The 25,737-nt window shown below is 39.4% G+C and overlaps 2 protein-coding genes across 3 annotated transcripts; both read left to right on the forward strand.

Moving 5' to 3' along the window:
- Positions 1–56: 56 nt before the first annotated feature.
- On the forward strand, positions 57–11,949 carry samm50 (SAMM50 sorting and assembly machinery component). Of its 2 annotated transcripts, none has more exons than XM_082541716.1 (15): positions 57–201; positions 1,101–1,211; positions 1,509–1,610; positions 1,702–1,789; positions 3,325–3,431; positions 3,596–3,726; positions 4,037–4,124; positions 9,364–9,492; positions 9,645–9,716; positions 9,819–9,905; positions 10,134–10,204; positions 10,628–10,695; positions 10,788–10,934; positions 11,263–11,404; positions 11,822–11,949. In XM_082541716.1, exons 1-15 carry the CDS (start codon positions 181–183, stop codon positions 11,865–11,867), a joined length of 1,410 nt encoding a protein of 469 aa, XP_082397842.1. In that variant the 5' UTR covers positions 57–180; the 3' UTR covers positions 11,868–11,949. The 2 variants fall into 2 exon arrangements, with proteins under 2 accessions (XP_082397842.1, XP_082397841.1); XM_082541715.1 differs by having other exon boundaries at positions 10,628–10,694; positions 10,778–10,934.
- Positions 11,950–12,489: 540 nt separating this feature from the next.
- On the forward strand, positions 12,490–20,147 carry api5 (apoptosis inhibitor 5). The gene is made up of 14 exons (XM_082541710.1): positions 12,490–12,827; positions 13,724–13,885; positions 14,059–14,152; positions 14,243–14,308; positions 14,571–14,722; positions 15,675–15,881; positions 16,001–16,105; positions 16,739–16,828; positions 17,643–17,824; positions 17,977–18,070; positions 18,218–18,274; positions 18,441–18,520; positions 18,651–18,793; positions 19,508–20,147. Exons 1-14 carry the CDS (start codon positions 12,756–12,758, stop codon positions 19,585–19,587), a joined length of 1,584 nt encoding a protein of 527 aa, XP_082397836.1. The 5' UTR covers positions 12,490–12,755; the 3' UTR covers positions 19,588–20,147.
- The last annotated feature ends 5,590 nt before the right edge of the window (positions 20,148–25,737 follow it).

A 25,737-nucleotide genomic window follows, 5' to 3' on the forward strand; every position in this document is an offset into this window, starting at 1 on the left:
TATCCGTCGTGGTTGTCTTGAACGCGCACTGGTAGAAGGCGTGGTCAGGAAGTGACATGTCCGCGTCCTTATACGGAGGACCCTCGCCTTTCTCCGGTGACTTGTAGGTTAAATTAGTTTATCTTTTTCGTCTCAAAGTTTCGTCAGTTTTTGCTGGGACAGCGCCCTGCGGAGCTCAGCATGGGTACCGTCCATGCCAGGGTAAGCAAAACTCCGCTAAACGTGCGAGCTGGGACTTTGACCTCCGTGTCTGTGTTTAAGTGAGTTATCTGACAGAGCGGCTGCTGGAGTGAGAGGCCCTCTGCACTGTAATTCAACAAGATACAAACAAGGCTCAGGCATTCAGCTCACTGTACAGAGACTGGATTCATTCAGGCCACAAGTTGTAGTTTTTTATTAACCACGGTAAAATGCTAAGAAGCTATTCCAACTGTGTGTTTTAGACTCATAGCATGCTAGTGGTGTCTTTCCTTTTGCTGCAGTTTGAAAGGCTTTGGTGTGCTTAATGAACTTAAGTGAGGGTTGTTTCCCCCCCCTGCTGTACTTATTATGTTTATGTATTTATCTAGTACAGGGCTGCAGGTATGGGTTTATTAATAAATGGGTCATATGTGAATAGGATAACGAGTGTCTCACATGTTTTATCGATGATACCATATCTTTAAAACTGAGCCAGATAGATGCAGTTTACTGACTTGCTTTAATAAGTAATAACAACAACAAAACTGTAAAAAAATTTTTTACAGTTTTGGTTGTAAGTAGTTTAAATATTTGTTTAGATTTTTTTCATCTGAATTTTGGAAATGATGGAGAACTTTTTTTTAATTTAAAAATTAAAAAAAAAGAAAAGTAAATTATTGTAATTCCCGTTATGAAACCTTAACCTTTTAGAAGTATTTCCACAGACCTGACCTCAATGTCCCCAACAGTATATAGAGCCCCAAGCCTGAATCACCCTGTAAAAATAAAATAGATTCTATGCACATATTCACATATATGCACAATTAATTTCACAGTCATTTTTGTTTGTTCAGTAAAACACTCTGTGAAGTAATTATATATCCAATTATCCAATATATCCATTTTACTATGTCCTGCAGAGCCTAGACCCTCTGCCCATGCATGGGCCAGAGTTAGGAGTTCAAGCTGACGACATTGATGCTCCGGAGATGGACCAAGAGCCGAAACAAGAAGTTCTTGAAAATAAAGATGTAAGGTTTATTCTGTGCCAGATTGTAAATGGGACGTACTCGGATTACCACTGTCACATTGCAATACCCATCTTTACACTATAATTACACTCTGCTTGATAACTCTTAAAAAAGGTGTTTTCTTGACAATATCATTGTTTTAATATTATTTAGTATTATTTATATATATATATTACAATTAGCCAATTTATCTAAATAATAACATTTATGTAAATACAAATATATAAATAAATGTATATTTTTTTCTCTTTGGGATCTTTACCATTTTTTTGTGCGTCTGTCTTCTCTGTTTTTCAGGTTGTGGTTCAACAAGTGCATATAGACGGGCTTGGAAGAACCAAAGAGGACCTGCTGACTTATGAAATCTCAGATGTTTTCCAGGCAAAGAACTTGATTGATGTAGGTACATATTAATATGTGTGAAATGATTGTTTCCTGTTCAGCTTATGGTTGTGAGTAGTTGTAACACATGGTTCAAACTGTTGTGCAGGTTATGCGAAAGTCCCATGAAGCGCGACAGAAGCTTCTGCGTCTCGGGATCTTCAGAAAAGTTGAAGTTGTTATCGACACCTCACGAGGTACTGGCAGTCACTGTGTGGTCTTCAAAAATGACTTTGTTATGATTACATATCAGACATATTACAATGAAGTCTTTATCTCAAACGTATAAGAAGAAATGGAAGAAAGCCAACCTATTCTCGTGATGAAAAATGTTGACCATGTCCTGCTCAAAAAGACATAGGAGGAAGCAAATGCTTGTTCATTCATATCTCTATTTAACTCATCATATTTCTTTTTGTTATAGAGTGTAATATATACATGCACACAAGCTTTAAATGTTAATAGTTATGACACTAAACTTTGACCATTGCAATCAAAATTTAGAGTTTAAGTATTTAACACCCTGTCTCATCTAAATACTTCTTTGTAAGTGTTTTTAATATATTCTTTTAACTGATTAACACACAGATTTTGTGCATCTGTTCAAATTCTTCTCCATACTATTCCAGATTTACTCCATAGACAGCTATTCACATGCTCTTCCTTGTTGTCCACACATAAATCTAAAAGTTATGACTGTCCAATTGCAGGCTTATTCATGTGAGATATAGTGGCAAGAAAAAGTAACTGAACCTTTTTGAAATGTTGTATTTATGAATACAGTTGTCTTAAAATATGGCCAGCCAATTTTCTGGGTCACAGTAATGTATAAACACAAGTTAGTTTTGACTAATAGCAGACAATTGATCTTATTGTTCATGCTGAATACATTATTCAAACTCACTTTTAGGTCATGGGCCATATACATGCCAATTTGCTCTCAAGTGGGCTGGAGAAATAAAACCAATGCATAATAACTACATAATTACAATGTTTTTCCTTCAGTTTTCACCTTTCTGTAAATGCAAAACAAGTTTATTCTTAGGACAGATAATCTCATCATATTTAAAGCAAAGTTAAAGACAGCTTAGTCCCCAAAATCTGTGCAATAGAGCTCTGTTTTTGTATGTTCATTTTCTGCTGTTACTAGATATACACATAAATTTACAGATCATATTGGAAAAGGCACAACTAACTTGTATAGAACTAGAAATACTTTTAATTCTACATACATTTTCATGCTTGTGTAGTAACAAACATGAAAACAGTGTTTTACCACCCTGCAACTTTCACAGTTTACATCCAGTGGCCCAAAGTTGACCTTGTCACTTGTCTGGATTCAGAATATGAATACCAAGACTACTGACATTTAAAGTGGAAACTAGAGTTGGCAAACCTTTAGTCCATGAAGTGAAACAACATTGATCTCAGGTTCAGGTCTCTAGATTCAGCTTAAGGTTTAAATGAGTTATAGGAGCTGGTTAATGTGCCAATACATGTCTCTACAATATGCAGGTTACCATGTTGACACACAACAGAAAAAGCTGTTTAAAAAAATTGTTGCACTTCTGCAGTTTGCTCACACACACACTCCACATCAGTTTATACAAGTTTATAAACAAACCCGGGTAACTGGAAAGAACTCTACTACTTCCTTACTGGTACTGCATTGATGTAATTGCTTCTGAGTAAATGTATAGCAGTTAGATATTTTGATTTGTTTTCTCTTCAGGGGAGGATGCTCTTCCTAATGGCCTTGATGTGACCTTTGAGGTCACAGAGCTGAGACGTATGACAGGCAGCTACAACACAATGGTTGGAAACAATGAAGGCAGTATGGTTAGTGCCAAAAAGAGCTTATGTCATCTTCCACTCTCTGAAAGTAATGCAGTGTTGTATATTTTTCTCTGTGTGTGTTAATGCAGCTGTTTAGTTCAGTGTATTTTGAATATTATAAATATTAGGAAAATGCTGATCAGTTTGTTGATTCTCCTTCATTTCAGGTACTAGGCCTAAAATTACCCAATGTATTGGGTCGGGCAGAAAAACTGACATTCCAGTTCTCCTATGGTACCAAAGAGACATCATATGGTCTGTCTTTCTTCAAACCCCAACCAGGAAACTTTGAACGCAAGTAAGACATGAAAATGATGTGCACATAGGCATTACCTGTATTGAGTCACCCAATATCAATGTAGAAACAAGTTAAACAGTAGAATTTACATTTTTTTCAGTCTAGAAAATTAAATATTTTAAAATGTATTAAATCATAATGTTATACGTGTTTCTCTACTTGCTGTAAGTACCCTCACTATGCTGTTGTTGACATTGTGGATTAAGTAGGTAAATGTTTGAGCACTCTTTGCCGTAACTTTCAGTGGGTGTATTTTGTAATTGCAAAGCATTATTGTACTGATGTTTTCCACTTTTCATATCATTTTCAGTATCACTTTGAATGTCTACAAAGTCACAGGTCAGTTTCCATGGAGTTCACTGCGGGAGACGGATCGAGGCATATCTGCAGAACTGAGCGTAAATACCTGCCTATTTCTGTTTTGTACAACTAAACCTATTTAAACTGGAACATTCTTGAACATGGTTTTGATGAATTAACACATTTGAGTAATATTTCAAATTAGATGAGTTTAAGAAAAACTACCAGAAAGTATAAGAATGTTTTAAGAGCCATAAAGTTCATTTCTGAGTTGCAGTATTGCTCCAAAGACATAGTTTGGACTTTTCTTGCATAATCTAAAATAAATATATATATATATATATATATATCTTGGATAATATGTTGTCTCTAGCATTTCATAGGCCTTTATTTAATCATTATTCTTTAATACTTGTAAGGAAACTGCTATATTATAAATATAGACATATATAAAAACTGGTGCTGTCAAAATTAACGCGTTAACGTAGATTAAGCCGCCATCACGATTAACACGATAAACATTTTTTAATGCTATTAACGCATCTGGAGTATGGAGGGCAGAATGACTCAAAATTCCTGAAATGTTTCTGTCCACACATTTCTAGCAGTTTGTCCAAGTAGTTACATTCGCACACGCGCAAATGGGCAGTAAATCTGGTAGTGACGGGCAGCTGAACCAATCACATTGTGCAAGAAGGAATTTTCTTTTTACTGAAGCACTTGCAGCTTAAAATATCACATTGACGCGAAGCATACTCTAGTCAGGGATGCTGCTAGGACTTTGGCTAACACGTCATCCAGCTTGCGACAAACCACTCACGGAGCATCGGGGGCTCAGAAAGTCTACCTCGGACATATTGACTAAAACAATTGCCAAGTGAATTACAACAAACTGCAGACCTTTTAATGTCGTTGAGAACACGCGCTTTGGTTCCTCATTTCAAGGACTTGAAGTGCCTCCCCAAGCGTTACACAGAGAGAGAGTGGATAAATGTTTTTTTTAACATGAATGTTCAAGATGTTCAGTAAACATGTTAAGTGCATATATTTTACCTTTTTTTCCGAGTCTGTTTGCTCATGCAAAATGAATTGCAATTAATATAGATTAGAAATGAATGATATATATATTAAATACAGGGAGTGCAGAATTATTAGGCAAATGAGTATTTTGTCCACATCATCCTCTTCATGCATGTTGTCTTACTCCAAGCTGTATAGGCTCGAAAGCCTACTACCAATTAAGCATATTAGATGATGTGCATCTCTGTAATGAGAAGGGGTGTGGTCTAATGACATCAACACCCTATATCAGGTGTGCATAATTATTAGGCAACATCCTTTCCTTTGGCAAAATGGGTCAAAAGAAGGACTTGACAGGCTCAGAAAAGTCAAAAATAGTGAGATATCTTGCAGAGGGATGCAGCAGTCTCAAAATTGCAAAGCTTCTGAAGCGTGATCATCGAACAATCAAGCGTTTCATTCAAAATAGTCAACAGGGTCGCAAGAAGCGTGTGGAAAAACCAAGGCGCAAAATAACTGCCCATGAACTGAGAAAAGTCAAGCGTGCAGCTGCCAAGATGCCACTTGCCACCAGTTTGGCCATATTTCAGAGCTGCAACATCACTGGAGTGCCCAAAAGCACAAGGTGTGCAATACTCAGAGACATGGCCAAGGTAAGAAAGGCTGAAAGACGACCACCACTGAACAAGACACACAAGCTGAAACGTCAAGACTGGGCCAAGAAATATCTCAAGACTGGTTTTTCTAAGGTTTTATGGACTGATGAAATGAGAGTGAGTCTTGATGGGCCAGATGGATGGGCCCGTGGCTGGATTGGTAAAGGGCAGAGAGCTCCAGTCCGACTCAGACGCCAGCAAGGTGGAGGTGGAGTACTGGTTTGGGCTGGTATCATCAAAGATGAGCTTGTGGGGCCTTTTCGGGTTGAGGATGGAGTCAAGCTCAACTCCCAGTCCTACTGCCAGTTTCTGGAAGACACCTTCTTCAAGCAGTGGTACAGGAAGAAGTCTGCATCCTTCAAGAAAAACATGATTTTCATGCAGGACAATGCTCCATCACACGGGTCCAAGTACTCCACAGCGTGGCTGGCAAGAAAGGGTATAAAAGAAGAAAAACTAATGACATGGCCACCTTGTTCACCTGGGCCCTATTTCAGGAAGCCGGTTTAGAAAACTCAGAGTGAAAAACGATACTCAGGGTTGAGTAACCCCGAACTGTCCAACTCGGAATATTCGGTTTCAGAAAGGCTGATAACAATTAGTTCAATCAACGCGGAGTTGCTTTAACCCCAAATTAAGCGCGCGCACGAGGATACATAAAGCCCTGATTAGTGGAGCACAGATTAAGCGAGTCACCATGGAGACGGAGGGAAAGAAGGCACGGTCAATGTATTTTACAGCGCTTGAGGCCGAAATTCTGATGGCAGTATATGCCGATAACATGCAAATTTTGCAGAAAAAAAGTAACACAGCCACAGCTGCAAAAGAAAGGGAGCATGCATGGCAAAACATAGCCGACAGAGTCAATGCGTGAGTGTTAATTTAAACATTGATCTAGGGATTTCCACCCATTTAACACGTTATTTTATTATATTTTATTTCATTTTTTATTTCATACATTTTATTTTGTGACGTGATGTGAGCGCAGGTGCAACCCAACAGGCCCCAAACGTTCCTGGCAGCAAGTAAATATAAAAATATAGTCCAAACAGGTAAGGTGTAATTGTATTATGAGCCATAGTGCTTGGTCTGTTTGTCCGATGTAAATCAATTGCAGTTAGAGGCTACATTAATTTCCCCTCTGTAAGCACTTATTGAAATTATCTGAGCATTACAAGTACATATTTGCTTACTCTGTATGCTCAAATGTGACCCGTTATGGCCACTAGAAAAAAAGCGGAGGCCCGAAAAACAGGTGGGGGTCCTCCTCCATCACCACCACTCACAGAGCCTGGCCACTTGGCTTCCACATTTGTGATAATGTTGGCAGCATCACATATGATCTTCACAGTGCAGAGAACACAAATTAGCATCCATTACTAATAATGAAATAATTTGTTAGTTTGAAATGCTACAGGGAACTATGTACCTGTACATTAATGCTGTGGAAAGACTTCCTGTTCACATAGTCTCCTTCATTTACTGAAGGAGCAATGATTGGAATGTGAGTGCCATCTATACAGCCAATCACGCCTGGGAACCGTGAAAATAAATGTAAAATTTAAGTAGTAGTTCAAGTATCACCACATCATGAATTAAGTTTTGTTCATCCTGCTACCTGCAATTTTGTGGCATCCCTCTTTGATAAATCTTGTGGGTCTATGACCGGGGAACACCACAGACGAGTACAGGAGACGTTTCAGTGCAACTGTAACATTCCTGACTGCCCGACAGACGGTAGCCTTGGAAACGTGCTCAGCGTCACCAATATTATACAGAAAGCTCCCGTTTGCAAAAAACCGAAGTGCAATACAAATAATATGTACAGAACTGAGAGGATGTCCGCGATGTGTCACATGAGCAATATTAGGCCTGAGGATGTTATTCAAATAAATTGTAGATTGTGCTGAAAAACGGTAACGTTCACACAGGAAATCATCAGGAAATGATAAAATGTCCAAACGCGCTCTAATCACTCTCTCCCGGCGGAGAGCTCTGCGGAGAATTTGGGCTTCAACATCTACTGGCTCTTCAAGGAAGGAGCACGCCATGTCTGACACTTCCTACAGTCAGGTTTCTGACAAAGAGGCGGAGAACGTCAGGGTTAGTTGAAGTAAACCTGCTAGGGGGCAGGTTAGCTTCACGGAGTGTGTCGTCATAGTAACTCACTCAGAATTAATCTAAACTCGCTTTGTGAAACCGAAAACCCAGAGTTTTCGTTAACTCAGGGTATACTTACTCAGAGTTTGCACTAAACCGGCTTCCTGAAACAGGGCCCTGATCTGAACCCCATTGAGAACCTGTGGTCCATCATCAAATGTGAGATTTACAAGGAGGGAAAACAGTACACCTCTCTGAACAGTGTCTGGGAGGCTGTGGTTGCTGTTGCACGCAATGTTGATGGTGAACAGATCAAAACACTGACAGAATCCATGGATGGCAGGCTTTTGAGTGTCCTTGCAAAGAAAGGTGGCTATATTGGTCGCTGGTTTGTTTTTGTTTTGTTTTTGAATGTCAGAGATGTATATTTGTGAATGTGGAGATGTTATACTGGTGTCACTGGTAAAAATAAATAATTGAAATGGGTATATATTTGTTTTTTGTTAAGTTGCCTAATAATTATGCACAGTAATAGTCACCTGCACACACAGATATCCCCCTAAAATAGCTAAAACTAAAAACAAACTAAAAACTACTTCCAAAAACATTCAGCTTTGATATTAATGAGTTTTTTGGGTTCACTGAGAACATGGTTGTTGTTCAATAATAACATTATTCCTCAAAAATACAACAATAATTCTGCACTCCCTGTGTGTGTGTGTGTGTGTGTGTGTGTGTGTGTGTGTGTGTGTATATACATATATAGTTGTTTTTTTTTAAATTGTATTTCACAGGACTGAACCTGTGCTAAAAGAAAACTATTAAAATTCTCCCTGAGTGTAAGCATACATTCTTTGTGTTTATTCCCCATTGACTTCATTATATTGCATAAATGTCTGTTACAAGCTTAAATATAAAGTTGAAAAAGTGTAATTACAGCTATCAATCAAGTAATTGCGATTAATCACGATTAATTACAGAAAATTGTGAGATTAATTAGTTAATTTTTTTAATCTATTGACAGCACTAATAAAAAAATGAATGTAGCTTCTGGAAACTCTGGAAAGTCAAGCTAAATCTGAAGAGCCATAAACCTGATCACCAGTAGCAGGCGTCTCCTCTGCTTGCCAAAAGAAGTTTGATTAGATTGTGTAGAAGTGGAAAAAGGGCCATTTAGCTCACTCGGTAAACAATTTCCTGATAAATTCAAAGGCTCAGTCACATGTTTGAAGTCTTTATTTTAAACAACAAGACTTTCATTTTGTAAATTACAGCCCCTACTTACTGCTTTAGGGTGTGTCTCAGTCATCGCGTGATTGACAGTCGTTACCGTTTCAGACGTCATTGTTCTTTTGTTTCTCAATCAGATCCACCCATCGTTCATTTCATCCAGTTTCTAAACAATCAGGAATCAACACTAAAAATGCTTTCACAATGGGTTTTCATTAATCAATCGCTGATATCAAATTGTCCATCTTTTATGTATAGACTGTGGTTATACAGAATTGAATTCTATACAAACAACAGTTATTAAATGACATCTGATTATCAATACCCATAGTTTCCTGTGTGGAAGACCAGCCAAACTCTGAAGTGGGAAGGAGTATGGAGAGAGCTTGGCTGTCTGGCCCGCACTGCCTCTTTTCCTATACGGGAGGAGAGCGGCCATTCTCTGAAGTCCTCACTCTCGGTATTTCTCTGTTTGTTTTTAAATTAAAATTTATTTGTTTTACAGTGAGGTTACAGTGAAGTTAAATGCTTATTTTGAAAAGTGGAAAAAGCCTGAATTTTCTCAAAGGCTCCATGGAAATAAACCTGCAAATATGATGTTTTGAATTGCAGCATGGTATGGTGATTGACACCAGAAACTCCTCCATCCTTCCCAGGAAGGGTGGTCTGTTGAAGATCCATCAGGTTTGTTGTTCACCACTAAATTAGATCTATTTTAAATGCTATGTAGAAAGTTAGTGACTATTATCATACACAAGCTTGACATTTTGTTTGGTGGTTGTGTAGGAACTTGCTGGTTACACTGGGGGAGATGCCAGTTTCTTAAAGGAAGACTTTGAGATCCAGCTCAACAAAACACTCTTCTGGGACTCAGTGAGATTTTTCATTTTACATTTCAGTCAGTTGCCACAAAATCTTCCCTAAAATTAGCCTGTTAAAAAGGCTGTTGTGCTGATTAGATAGCTTTACTAGCCAATTCATTGACTATATATGATTAATGATTATTGATGTCCAATAATAAAGTAATGGAAAAAATGGCCTGTTAACGGCTGGCCTCTTTTTGCTGATTCAGCTTGACTAAACACTGAATTTTTCCCTCAGGTCCTTTCTGCCTCATTGTGGGGTGGTTTGCTTCTACCCATTGGTGATAAGCCGACAAGTATAGCAGACAGGTAAAAACTCACAGCACACTGGCATTACTAACCAGAGGTTTGATGGTCCTAGAGCTTTGTAAATTAGGCTGTTGAAAGTGATGTTGCTGTCCAACATCTATAATGGTTAGCATTTAAATCTTTAAAAGACCACTTTTTATAATGGGAAACTTGGGTGGTGTCTGTAGTTACAAATAGGATCTTTTTCTACTAATTCAAAGCAGATTTATCTGCCTCCCTTAATGACTGTCTGACTCTGGTGTGGCTCAAAAATTTAAACTGTCTAGTCTTATCCCTAAAACCATCCATCAATCGTTTTCTTCCACTTATCCAGTTCAGGGTTGTGGGTGGGCTGGAGTCTGTTCCAATTGCTTTAGCAAAAGACATATAAAGTTCAGTTTAATTTAAATTTGTTGTGTGTTTTGTACTTTGTTGATATTCTAGGTTCTATCTTGGTGGCCCCACCAGTATCAGGGGTTTCAGTATGTACAGTATGGGCCCACAGAGTGAAGGTGAGGCATTATCTCAGATAAGCTGCTTGGTAACCAGAATGAAGTTTGATGATTAATTGAAAGGTTATGTGCTGGCTTTACTGGTATGGCAGGTGACTACCTGGGGGGAGAAGCCTACTGGGCTGGAGGCCTCCACCTCTACACCCCTCTACCCTTCAGACCAGGCATGGGAGGCTTTGGTGACCTCTTCCGAACCCACTTCTTCCTCAATGCCGGGAACCTTTGTAACCTCAACTATGGTGAGCTTTTAAAACAGATGAGCACTATGTGTAATTCTTCTGACAACGTAGTGTTTTATTCTATTGTATATAATATCTTATTCTTATTATCCTATCCTATTCCATTGTTTTTCTTAATTTTTGCTACTGTAACTTTGCACTGTCCACTTTCTGCAACAAATTTCCCACGTGTGGGACTAATAAAGGTTTATCTTATCTTATCTCTCTCTTATGCTTATTTTTTACCAAGACCGGATTAGGATTTTATGTTGTTAGGACAAGTATTGCTCAGATTATGAATACATGCATTTGCCTATATGGTTGGGTTCATATGTACATTTTTGTTCAGGTGAGGGGCCACAAGCGCATTTGAAGAAACTGGCTGAATGTATACGTTGGTCATATGGACTGGGCATTGTGCTGCGCTTGGGGAACATTGCCAGGCTTGAGCTGAATTACTGCATTCCCATGGGAGTCCAAAGTGGAGACAGGTAATGCTAATTTTATCAGCTAGTCTAAGCTAAGCTGATTGGGACTTATTTACGGTTTCTTTAAAGAAATATTAGGCCAATAGAATCACTGTAAATAGATGATGAATGATGAATTTTAGTCTGAAAAGAACAACACATTCTAACTGACCGCAATCAAATTAAGTATAGTGGTGGTTTCTTTAACGTCACTAATTAATTTACTGTACATTACAGATCTGTTTAAATGTGACACTAAAGAACTTATTACTCTAAGTTTGACAAGTGTGAAACTGTGTCTGAACATTGCTATGGGAAAATTAAGAAATGGATTACTTAAAAAAAAATCTGTATTACATTGCAGTTGTAATGATGTGCAACAGAAATAAGCTAATAATTGTCTTTCAATTACATTTCAATGATTCTTTATTGTCTTTGCAGGATATGTGACGGGGTCCAGTTTGGAGCGGGAATCAGATTCTTATAAAACTGCATTTCTTTCCTGCCAGATAATTGCTTGTACATAATTGTTGCAACCAGTTTAGTTCAATAAAACTATTTGCACTGACTTTCTGTTGTGATCTGTGTTTTCTTATCATTACATTAGTGAGAAATGAAACAACTGGTCAACAGACCTGACCTTGAGTATGCCACAAAACTAGCTACGGATGGACAAAGAAAGCTCTATGAATCTAGGTCTTTATTTCCAAAGACTAAATTAAGACCTGTAACTTTGCCTTGTGGGCATATACAAATACATGCTACAAACCGATGGGCATTCAGCCTTAAACCACTGCCTCCTTCCTTTTGTGCAACTAGAATTTTTGTGTGGCTGATTAGAAATATATTTTTTTAAAAGAAACATAAACGTGTTTACACTGCCTATACAAGCAGTGTAAAACAAAAAAAATATGTATATATAAGGGGCATTATACCAATAAAAATAGTATTACTTTACCCGTACTTATTAGTTAATGTATTATCTGTTTACGCTTAGTTTAGGGCCACAGACCACACAACTTCTTGACATGAGTAGTTTAACTGCGCATCGATTTGGCGCACACTCGTGTCACGTGCCTGCTGACGCTATGCGATTGGCCAAACCCGCGCATGCGCTGCACTCGGTATTCCGTAGCTTTTTTTAGCCAGCACGCCAGAGAGTAGCGCGAAGAAGACAGGCAGTAGGGGTATTCATTCAGGGGCTTCTTGAAATTTCATCTTTCCGTCCCGTTTCCCGACAAGGTAGCTCTCCACATTACGGCGTTGTTTGTTTCGCAGTCGTCCGGCGCGGAGCAAAAGCAACCTGCGACGGGTTTTACTTTGTGGATTTTTCAGAGGTCTTATCTGTGAGTAGCAGTCGCTTGAAATCACGCTGATGGCGGTCACAATTGAGGATCTCTATCGTAGCTACGGGATCCTTGCTGATGCCAAGGACAACCTCAGTCAGGTAAATAAACATCACCTTGTACGTTTTAAACTGAACATTTTCATGTTGCCTTGCAGCAGTGTATTCTTTTACTTTCAACGTTGATAACTTTTCTGGTTTACATAACATTTGTTTGTGTGTGCTAAGCTAACTGCAGCTAGTTATAGTAATGACCGGGCTAATGTTAATAGCTTCGCCGTGGCGATCCATAAGCCAAACCAAGTTTACTACTACATTCATTATTTTCAAGATGAAGTTTTAAACTTGTCCACTCGCAAAACACTTTTTCACTTAGGCCACAAATAGGAAGCGGCGATAGTTTTATTCAAATTTCACCGCGATCTATCTCATTTAGGATGTTATCCTATACGTGGACATTTTGGTCATATACAGAAACCATGATAAAGCTCAGGTTTTAGAAATTAAAAAGCTAAATGAAAGCGTTATTAAACATTTTGACATCTTAAAAAATATGTTGGATATATCTGGGGTGCATATGTTTATTGTGACTGAGCTAGATTTTTTTACAAAGTGATTTCATTTTAATAACTATTCATATAATAAGCTGAAAAGATTAAGTGAGGTAAACTTAAAAAAATAAGCAAACCCATTTTGCAAATAAACTGAAAACTACAGAACTGTAATCACTTTTTGTGATTTTTTTTTTTTTTTTTTTCCCAGACCCATCATTAGATTGACTTTTGAAAATCAGTTAACCGATTTTTGTTGGTAGAACAACAAAGAAAGTGACTAGTATGCTGTGCTCCTTCAACATGTATGCCATTTTTATTTCTTTATTTCTTACCTTTTAGTTTTTCTCGAATCCCCATGTCCCCAGAGTTTAACTCGATCTATACTTAACCTTGGGGTATATTTATTGTCCCAAGTAACGACTGCCATGTCCCATCATTCTGCAGCACAAAGATGCCTACCAGGTAATAGTGGATGGTGTGAAGGGTGGCCCCAAGGAGAAGCGTCTGGCAGCACAGTTTATTCCCAAGTTCTTCAGCAGCTTTCCTGAACTTGCAGATGCAGCTATTAATGCCCAACTAGATCTCTGTGAAGATGAGGATGTTTCGGTGAGTATTAACTAACATATGTAGCCATGAATCTAAATACCTCCAACAGTAGCTACAAATTTTGATTTGCCTGTTTCCAGATTGATATTGGGGATCTTTCAGGGACTGAATGTGTTCCCGATATTCATTTTTATTTTATTTATTTATTTTTCTGTGTACTTTTCATTGACCAGATCCGACGTCAGGCCATCAAAGAGCTCCCGCGCTTTGCAACTGGTGACAACATCCCCAGAGTTGCAGATATTCTCACTCAGCTTCTTCAGACAGGTAACAATTTTTCAGATTTCACAAAGCTACTCAGACCCCACCAGTATTGTTTATCTCTGCTAATGTTTATTGACGTTTTTGTGCTTTCAGATGATACGGCTGAGTTTAACCAAGTGAATGCAGCACTTATTTCTATCTTCAAAATGGATGCCAGGGGTGAGTTTCTCTTTCCCCTGGGGGAAAACTGAAATGCAGCTAGGCCTGTTTTAATTATTAAAATGGACGTTGTTCACCTTGCCAGCTTTTTTTCTGCTTATAACCCTGGGTTATTGGAGTGCAAACATTTACCTGAGAATATATTTACTTATTTACTTGTGCGTAATATCATGCTGTAACACATGTATTAAATGTTTATTCAGAAAGGACACTCCATATATATCACAACTTTTTTTTTTTTTTTTTTTTCTTGGTCATTCAGGAACCCTTGGGGGACTCTTCTCTCAGATCCTGCAGGGAGAGGATATAGTGCGAGAAAGGGCCATCAAGTTTCTGTCAACTAAACTGAAGACCCTGCCAGAGGATGTCATGACAAAGGAGGTGGAGGAGTACGTCTTTGCAGAAACAAAGAAGGTTTGTAGATAGTGTAGAACTGATTAACGAGTGATCGTTGCTCTGTGTCTGAATGTAACAAGGGTAATTTACATGAGAAGACACGTGGCTGTCTAGACTAGGGGTGTGTATAGAGTGCTGATTGTTTTGGGTGTGCCTGATGATCTTGTCTTTGTTTTGTTAATTACTGACATCGACTAACCTGTGACGATGTGAATCCCTCAACCCTTGCTTAATCCATTTAAGTGCAGTTGTTTTGGGTATGACCTTAAAAAGCAGAGGTGAGTTTCTCTCACTTGCCTATTGGCTACTTTCATCGAAACTGAGCTACCCTTAGTGGTCCTTCGTAGAGAAGGGCGAGTAAACACGTAAACAAGCAGCTGTTTTTTTTTTTGTTTTTTTTTTTGTTTTTTTTTTTTTGTTTTTAAATGTAAATCAAAGGACCAATTTTGAGTGTGCCGTATCTTCCAAAAAACACTTTAATAACGACGGCCCGCTAACATGCTCTACCAAAAATAGTGCTTTGTCGTGTATCTGATGGACGAAAGCTAAACCAGTTCCACACCACTGAAGTTGCAGCATTTTTACAAACCAATTCTGGTTCATCCGTTTCATTCAACAATCCGCTTTCGTCCTTCTCATTCTCCATCGCCGCCATGTGCGTATGAAAACAAAGGCACTGCGCATGCGCGTTTTACCCATATTCTATCGCAATATTTAATTTTCTTATCGTTGCCCAACATTATACCGGTATTAACGTGAACGGTATGATATGGCCCAGTCCTTCATTGGCATGTATAGCTGTCCAGTAGGTATTGGACCATGCATTTAGCATTGCAAAAAAATCTTTGTTGACCAAATTTAGGTTGGCTGTAGGAAAAAAAAAATTGACAAGTTGCAACAAGTCACAAATGAACATTTTTGCATAACAAGACAAGAACACATTCTGAGCAGTTGTTTCTCTTCTCTGCAGGTGATGGAGGATGTGACAGGAGAGGAGTTTGTGCTGTTGATGCGTGTAGTGTCGGGTCTACGGGTACTGCAGACTGTAAATGGGAGGCAGCAGCTGGTGGAGCTGGTGGTGGAGCAAGCTTTCCTGGAGCAGGCCCTCAACCCAGCTGACCCTGACACTGTGGACCGCCTGCTGCAGTGCACACGCCAGGCCCTACCACTGTTCTCTGTAAGTACAACTTATGCACTTTAAAGCAGAGGTGTTAAAATCAATGGTCTATTCATGTTACTTTATGTTACTTTATATAATTAGTCATGTTTTTTTTTGGGTTTTTTTGTCTTTTGTAGAAAAATGTCCATTCCACACGTTTTGTAACCTACTTCTGTGAACACGTCCTGCCAAACCTCAGCGCCCTGACAAGTCCTGTGGCTGAGTTGGACATTCAGTTGGAAGTGAGTACCTTTAACTGTAAATGAGTGATCCTGAAGTGAGTTTAAAATGTAATACTGGTTAGTGTATCACGCTCACTCTTATGTAGTTGTATGTGGATGTTGTGAAATTAGTTTAATATTAATACAGTTGTGTATTATCAGTATTTATATCTTGTAAGAGGAAATCAACCTGCTGGGTGTCCCTCTCTCAGTGATCTCTAAAGATGACAGAGCACCTATCAAGCGCAAATTGATATCACTATGTTGAGTACAACAAACTTCCTCAACCACATTCAGATCACACCCTCTCAGACTTTTCTGGTGGAAAACCTGTAATTCTACCCCCAAATTTCTGCTGGTCAGTAGCGGTGCACACAAAGTATAGTTTTCTAGGTTGTATTTATTCAGCTCAGCCCAGCAATGACTGGCATGACAAATATGGTGACTGGTGTGAGGTCAAGATTCATAACTTTTGACATTTGGTGAGTAGTTGTAGTAGTAAACAAAGGCAGCATGACAGCCACCTGTTAGGGGTGTTAGCCAAATGCATGTTGCTAATGGGTCATTAGTCTGCACCATGTAACAATGCTTCTCATTAGCGATGCATATTACACTGAGATCTGCTAAGCTCTCTCTATCTCTGTCTCTGTGTAGGTGCTAAAGCTGTTGGCTGAGATGAGTCCGTTCTGTGGAGATATGGAAAAGCTGGAGGCCAACCTCAACATGCTGTTTACCAAGCTGCTGGTAAGAAAGACTTGTCCTGTTTTACTTGGACTGAATAAGGAATACATGGAAATGCATCAGAATCATCCAAGTCCACCAGTAGTTTCTCTCAGATTCTGAAACGTTCTTATTTTTTTTTTAATTTTTGTTTTATGTTAACATTTATGCAGGCTGGTCAGTCAGTTTTTGCTCTTTCCTTTTCCATGATTACATTGTTCCATATCCTCCTGATAATCAGCCTATTCAGTTATGTCCTCTGGACATTTGCTTTTGGTCTGTATCTTTTGACTCATTTGAGCTACCCTGCTTAGTCCTGATGTACTAAATAGAGGACATCTTGGGCTTTCCATTGATATCGCATGTGTTTGGGTGGCCTCTTTAAGCTCCAAAGAGGAAGGAAATCACCAAAAAGTGGGAAAATTCTTTTCTTTTTTTCTTTTTTTTCCCCCTTGGTTCTCAGAAGGATATGGTCTGTTTTAGTGACAATACGATCCCCAAAATGTAGTCGTCAGTACCAATATAAATAGAATTAAACCATTCTCAATACCTAGTTTAATATAAAAAAAAAAAAGGAATGCTCTTCCCATGTACTTAAATAACAATAAAATAAACTCCTTTTATTAAAAAGTTGTCTGAAAACACTGACATGCTGGCACATCATTTGTTTGAAATGTTGTTTTAACAGATGTTTCCAGTGTCTGAATGGGGAACAGTCTAATATTGTATTCATTTATTTCAAATCACCATGAAAGTTTGAGCTTCCTCAGACAAATGCTGCGTTAATCCAAATAATATTTTCATTATTTTTCATACTTTTTTTTTTTTGTTTATTTAGGAGTTTATGCCGCTGCCTCCAGAAGAAGTGGAGAATGGTGAGAATTCGGCAAGCGAGGAACCCAAACTACAGTTCAGCTATGTAGAGTGTCTCCTGTACAGCTTCCACCAGCTGGGCAAGAAGCTGCCAGACTTCCTTCTTGACAAAGTGGACGCTGAGCGCCTTAAAGACTTCAAGATCAGGTGAGGAATCAACTCAGTTTGTTGATAAAATCAAATGGTTTACACGAAGTGTGAATTTTAGCAAGTCTGTTGTGTTTGACGTAGATCATCAGCCCACTTTTGACTAAATTAATAGAGTCACTATAAATTTAAATGTACTTTCTGTTTTACAGGTTACAGTATTTTGCCAGAGGCCTGCAAGTTTACATCAGACAGCTGCGAGTAGCACTGCAAGGAAAGACGGGAGATGCTCTAAAGACTGAAGAGGTAACATCTGTCAGCTGACATGTAATTGTTTAATATACTAGGAACTAGTTAACTAAGCAATCAATGACAGATCAGAAAAGGGTAATTTTGTTCTTTCAACAGCCCTGCTGTAAAGTATCATTGACTAAGTTGTGTTTATGTAATCAGAACAAGATCAAAGTGGTGGCCCTCAAGATCACAAACAACATCAACGTCCTCATCAAGGTAAGGCGTGAGCCTGTCTAATTTAATAAACCACACTAGGTTGCTTATATTTTGTGGTCAGTTAATAAACCAGATGAATAAAATGTAATTTGCTGATTGCTGTGTTCTGTCTTCTAATTGGTTGGGTTTGTTTTCTTTCTTCTTTTTTTTCGTTTCTCCATTGCAGGATCTCTTCCACAACCCTCCATCATACAAGAGCACAGTCACTCTGTCCTGGAAACCTGTACAGAAGGCAGAGGCTGTAGCGTAAGTCAGCTCCTCCTTCTTGTTAATGTTACTTCTAGTCAGAGATGTTAGAAATACTTGTAATGTAGCAGTGAGGCTTGATGTGTGGAATCTGAATTGGAGCTTCATATACCTTTCTTCTTGTTTTTAGGCTTAAGCGTCCATCAACTGAGGAGATGGGATCAGGAGGCAGCACAAAAAAACAGATCTCTCCTCAGTCCCGGAGGGACGCACGACAGATCTACAATCCTCCCAGTGGCAAGTACAGCGCCTCCATTGGAAACTTTAACTATGGTGAGTGTTTGGTGGCACTTTGGGGTTTTTACACTGTTGTGTCACATGTTGACATTATTTATTTTATGTCAAGACAGCTATAGTAGAGGAAACAAATAGAATTTCCTTTCTGTATCTGGAATCTGCAGTATAACTTTGGATAACTGCCCAGACTTTGGGTTAATCTTGGAACCCTTAATTTGAGTGGAATTCACATGTGGGTCATTTTGTGGACATCTTTGGCTAGTGAAGAATTACTAGTATGCAACTTACCCAGACACTCCTCCAAAACAAAACTGTGTGTAGCCCCATGATATTGATTGTACACTACCACTTGGAGAAAGTATACAGTTAAAAGATATACTGCATTTGAAGTTCATGTAGCCAAAGACTGCTCAATGACAGTGCTTAGTACTGCTCTGACTACAGTCTAATGTAAGTCAGAACATTTCCACCACCAAATATCCTGCCCTTTGTCTACAAATACCTACACTACTGTACAAATAAGTTCATAGTACATTGACAATAAATATCAGTTTACGTATCAATGTTGGGCAACAGGATCTCATTTAGGTAAAAGGATGGCTTACTGGAGAAAAACTGCACATTTTAAATGTGTTTGTGACACACAACTCCCCATCAGATCATTGCCACACTCATGTTAAGACATTTTTACAACGTGATTGAAGTCCAATATGACACTAACCTGCTTGTTTTTGACATTTTTCACTCTAGAGCAGCGTGGTGGCTTCAGAGGAGGCCGCGGAAGAGGTTTCGGAGGCAGAGGCAACAGGAGCCGAGGCCGGATCTACTGAGGCGGACACACAAACGCAGAGTACATATTGCTCATAGAACTGCATCACATCAGGATTTTTTTCCCACACCACCACGGACTATTTTTCATCTACTTAACTTTTTTTTTTATTATTATTTTTTTAACTTGTACGGAGGATTTTTATTTGCTATGTTTTGGGAGGGGAGGGGAATTCTGCCTTCAGAACATCAGAAAACAGACTTTTCTACTTGCCACTTCAGCATTTACTTCCTGTATTCTTCTCATGTGTGGTCATAAAAAAAATGTAAATGTGTTTTTGCCCCTCGAGTTTTAAACATTATTCTGTGTATTTTTGTGGAACAAAAGACTGCCAAGTTGTAACCGATAAATATTTTTGTCAGATTGTAGTAGAAAAAGATGATGATCCTCTTGTTTTGCAACATGTTAATGAATGCTTTTTGTTTCTGTTTTATTTAATCTTGGTTTTCTTTTTTTTATTTGAGTTTAATTTCAATTGGCTGATTGTGCTACTTTGTATGAATCAATGAAGTAGTTTCATTGGATTTTTATGATAAACTTGTATGGAAGTATGAACTATAAGGTTTTGTTGTATTTGTTGTCAGATTGCAAATTTGGTATCACATCAGGATAACACAAAACACCTCCACCCTAAATCTTCAGATTTTTATCAGAGCACTACTTGAATCAAACTTTGAAACCTTTTCCAAGCTTGTTGAATTCTTCTCCTTCCATTCTTTCTGCCCCACCACCTTTTCACTCACAAACCTGTTCATCTCATTTGGCATTTCTACCCTCCTGCCTTTCCTTTTCCCTTTTTCTGTTTGCTCTCGTAAATCTGTACCAAACCAGAGTGAAGACGGGATAAATTTAGCCCACGATTTCTGGCATCTACAAATAGAATACACATGAGTGCCTTCTCCCCTGTCTATATGACTGCATCAGTCTTCCCCTCCCCAATCGGGTAAGTGTGTGTGTGTGTGTGTCTCAGAGCTTTGAAGAAGAAAAGGGTAGAATTTGGCTCTCAGTAATAGAAAGGAATATAAATAGTTGCTGCCTTGTTTAAATACAGACTTTATTTAAACACCCAGGTGGTGGAGGATGTGCTTCTTTTAGGCACATTGAGACATGCATACAGGCATCGTAATAAGAAGGGGCTAACTTGTGTATTTTTAGCTTTATATTTTTAGTCTCAGGATCAACTACAAACTTTGGTTTACAGTTCAACATAATAACTTATAAGCCTTTACTGGTGCTTGATATAGCCCCAGTTCATCTGCGTGTTTGTCCTTGAAGCCCAGAGTTGTGATTTGGCTTTTGCCTAAATACTTCACCTTATAATGTGGAACTGTGGTCACCATTGATATGACTGCCTTTCCTGCACAACCCGTGCTTGTGATAAGATTAAGGAATATTATTCCTTGAATATAATTGAAACTGGTGTTTTAGTACATGTTATTTTTTAACACACATTTAACCGTCTCCCTCTAGTCAGTTGTTTGGATTCACAGTTTAGTGACTGAATTTTTGAGGATAAAGGGTTTTGTACGTTGTTTTACTTGTAATTGAAGCAACACACGAGGCAAGCTGTACTGGATTACCTCAGTCCATCTCTAAAGCAAACCTAACTTGGTGCATGGCTGTCGTGATTTCTGATCTTAAATAGATTTTACCATGTATTTATGTGTTTAATCTTGCTTCTTGAAGTTGAATAGTAACTTTAAAGCAAGTCCTAAAATGTGTTCGGGAAAAAAACCGTTCAAAACTTGTTCTAATAAAGATTCAAGACACAAACACATGCACACGGAGTAAGCTCTCAGTGGGCGCTACAGGTCCTCATGTGAAAACACGTGTGCTGTGTGTGTAGGTGGATGTTTTGAAGCAGTGGGGGCGCTCAAACTCTCCATTTTTCTGAATCGTCTGTGGCAGCTTTTTACAGTGAGAAAATCAAATCGTCCGAACGGTTAAAAACAAGAAAATATAAGCCTACAGGTTAAGAGAGGAGCGCAACACAACATTCAGCTTGTCTCACTGCTTGAAATGCGATCCAAGTATAAGGTGGAGGAACATTTAAATTACACTGAAAGAATGATCCGGCATTCAAAAGTGATCATTATATAAATGTGGCATCTTTTAATATGTTCTTTCTGGTTGCTTTACTGCAGCACAGCTGCTGCAGGAACAAATAAGCGTTGTATTTTCTTACTGAGTTGTATATAGCATTTGTATTCTATTGTATATATTATTCTATTTTATTCTATTGTATATAGTATTTTATTTTATTGCATTCCAGTGTTTTCTAATTTCTGCTACATAACTTTGCACATAACTTTGCACTTTTGCTGTAACGAAACAAATTTCCCACCTGTGGGACTAATAAAGGTCATCTTATCTTATTTTAAATACAAACCAGACCTGTCCACAGGTTGTCTCTTGTCTTTGCAGAGTTTCCCCCCTAGAGGGCGACCCAGGCCAGGGTTTTCCTCCCAAACGTTGCCAGATCTATTTTTATTCCACCGAACGAGTCACTTAAACCTTCCACGGTGTCTTTTTTGTCTCTCTTTGTATTGCTGCTCGTGTTCAGGCGCATGGAGGAACACTGAGATCCGGGCAAAGAAAGTAATAATATTCCTAAATCACTCACCACCACCCTGCTACCCCCATAAGCTTCGCCCCCTTTGTCATGACTGAAGGTGAATTATTTACCACCCGGTCTGTTTGTGTCGGTCACTGCTTGCCATGTAGAGTGCTGGTGTACTCTAGAAAACTGCTAATGGTCCACGAATAACCGACATAAATGTCTGTGATATAATGGCTAGCACAATTTCGTGGTAATGTACGTTTTCTCCCTTTCTTTATTTCATTATTTTTCATTTCTTGAAAAAATATATTTACACTAAATATAGTCTGATCGTTTCTGTTTGCTCTTACTGTACCGTTTTTGTCTTTATGTAGCGTTTATGGTCTAAGTTTATGTTTATGGTAAGCCGTTGGGGCAGAGTTTGGTTGGGGACAGTAGGGGGCGCTATGAGACCAAGAAAAACCCTCCCTTCATTGATCGTGACCAGGTATTTCCCAAACCAGCCTGCCAGCCGCCAGCCAGCAAATGCCTGGCACATGCGTTTTGTGTGGCACGCACGCACACACACGCACGCACACAGACACCAATGACGGAGCTGAAAATAATCAAATGGTGGAGGAGGAGTGGGCGGCAGCAGCGGGAGAAGAAGCGAAGACGACCCTCAGAGAGAAAGAGAGAGGGAAGGAGCGACTGTACGAACCCATGTGAGAGTAGAAGTAAAGGTAAATCAACAGTCTTGAAGCTCTCGGTGGAACTCGATGGGTTTCCTCACTTCATTAACAACCTTTGAGAGGGGGTGTTGTTGGTGGGGTGATCAAGTAAGGCCTTCATACCTCAACGGAGCTGAGACCAAATCTACACCTGTCATAAATGGGTGTGTGTTGGTAAACATACTGCAGTTAAGCTTATTCCGTGTATTTTATTGTTTACTGCTATGAGCATATATGACTTTGTGTATTGTGTACATTTAATTGTTGCAGTTCTGACAAATGTACTAGGTTGTGTCGTGGCACCTTGTATCATGACTTTTAACAAGCTCCTTGTTTGTCCTCCAAGCTCCACTCATGTACACTATACGATGCAGAATTGTGATTGACTGCAGTGGAATTTTGTTTGTGATCATTTTTTCAGGAATGCATGCATGAAAAAAGAGAATTTAAAGTTTGAGTATAAACTGCAGCAGCTGCCTCTGAAGTTAAGGAACAGACATGAGGGAGAGCAGTAGACAGGAAGACTGCTTCTTGGAAGTAAAGCAGTTTATCAGGTTTTTTCCTCTATCTATTCTAATATTCAAGTGTCCTCTCTATACCCAACAGCATGAAAAGCCTCACATGAACTCTAAATTTAATTTATAGGGGTGCTGTTTAAATACAGAAGTTAGAATGGGAATAAGAGTGAACCAAAGGTATCTATGAGAAATCCCCTGAAGTAATAAACTTAAGTGCTCCCCACTTTTGGCATCAAGCATCATTAGGTTAACTCTTTAATGTAAAGAAATATCCACCACAGATGACCGTTCCTGGATTTTCACCCTTCCCTGCCCTCATGAATGTCTGTGTGCCTAACGAGAGCTGTCCAAGGTGCTGAAGCTCTCTGGGCGTAGATGGAGCCTGAAGAAGTTGTCTTCGATGCTGAAAACACAATGTGTAAGATTTACCTCAAACTGCACCTAAAAGAAGCTTTGCTTGCAGCAACTTTTTTTATTTATTCAATTATTTTTGCTCTGTGACAGCAGATTTTGACTAAATTGTCGTGGAACGGCTCGAATTTAGAGGACAAAATTATGTGTCTTTTCAAAGTGTAGAAGGTGTGAGTTTAACAACAGTGTGCTCATCCAGAATAAAAGTGTAGTTTGATTCTTTCAGCTGTCACCTGCAGACTACACTTTCATTGCTGTTGCCTTTTTTTCAATCACACATATTTTTCTTCTTAAATCTTAAATCTTTTATCTCATCGCCCTTTATTATTGGAATCGTGACAGCCCTAACTGCAGCGTCCCTGAATTAATAAGGTGTCAGTGGCAGAAAGCACGCCGGAATGTGCGTGCAAAAATAAATCACTTGTGAGAAGGGAACTTTTTCTTCCCTTTAGAAAAAAAGCCCGCACCGTCCGCCCCCTCATGTACAATGCTGGGAATAGTAACAGCACTGTGAGGCTGGGCTAAATATAGCAGCCAGTGAGTGTTAACATGTCAACTTCAGCAGGAGTGCAGAGAAGCGGCTGCTGCACGTGTGACCGCTGTGGATGTACACAGTTTCGCTATAAATACTAACTCGCCGTTCTCTCCGCTGCCGTGTTTTAGACGCACGCCAAGCCCGGGGAGGGTTTACATGTGTGTGTACGCGAAGGCACGCTTTAATCCAGTAGGTCGCAAAAGACAAACGCAAATGGCCAAACAGGCAAGGATGGCTTGGCTTTTTTGGGCAATCAAGAGAACCTTTAGACCCTATAAGCACTACAACCAAGAAGCACGCATGAAACATTTGTAGACAAGGGAATGGCTTATACGCCTCACAACAGAGCCAAAGTCGTGCTTTAGGATGTAAAAGAGGGGCATATATCGATTTCTATGTTTCTCGCTTTTGGGCCCTTGGACCCCCCCCCCCCCCCCAAAAAAAGAAAAAAAATATCAGGCCGTAAAGCGACAAGATGACGTGCATCATCTGCAGGTAGGAATTTGCTTACACTATCCTGTTAATGAAAGATGTGTTTGAAAATATGCTTTCTGAATCTGTGTGTGTAGGGGTGGTGGGGGCATGAGGGGTTTATCACGAGCTCCTTTCAGAAAAAAAAGGTAGTAAAAAAAAAAGACCCCCCCCCCCCCCCAAAAAAAACCAAAAAAACCAAAAACAAAAAAAACTTATGAGTTCTTCTCAATCGAAGAGACTTGTGCAGCAAACCGTGTATTTATTTGTGATGGAAGGAGATTTAAACCCCCCCCCCCCCCCCCCCAAACCCACCACCACCCAACTACGTTACGTAATCTAGCATGTGAATGTCAAGAGACAGAGCGGCTCGAGTAGAGACAGAGACAGAGAAAAAGGAAGAGAGAGAGAGTATTGGTCTATGCGTACAGCTTCCAACCCATACCCAGGGAACACTATGTGCTCTGTAGTCCCGTGAGACTTAATATGTAAGACACCCCTCGACCCCTGACCCCATCCCCTCACACCCGCACGGTCATGCGTGTGCACATGGACACGACCTGGAGATTCCAACGGCACGGAAAGTATACCAACCAGAAATGACAGCAGCTGAACAGGTTTCTTCAGCGTTAAACTCATTTGTCTGTCCATTCACAGACTCCGCGGGAAGAAAAGAATTCTGTGAATGAGTGAGCGGGAATGGGATGAATGAATGAAATGAGTGAATGAAGAGCAGCGACAAAGAAGAAGAATAAGAACTAGAGGGCGCGCTTAGCTTCTGTCCCTTTTAATGGCTTCTCTCTCTCTCTCTCTCTCTCTCTCTCTCTCTCTCTCTCTCTCTCGCCCCCCTCTCCTTTTCCTCCTGCAGAGGGAAGTGCGCCTGCACGGACCATAACCAAGCATGGAAAACAAACACATACAGTACACACACGACTGATGCTAAGGA

This window comes from Aulonocara stuartgranti, assembly GCF_965226115.1.
Source record: "Aulonocara stuartgranti genome assembly, chromosome: 7".
In the NCBI taxonomy this organism is placed as follows: Eukaryota; Metazoa; Chordata; class Actinopteri; order Cichliformes; family Cichlidae; genus Aulonocara; species Aulonocara stuartgranti.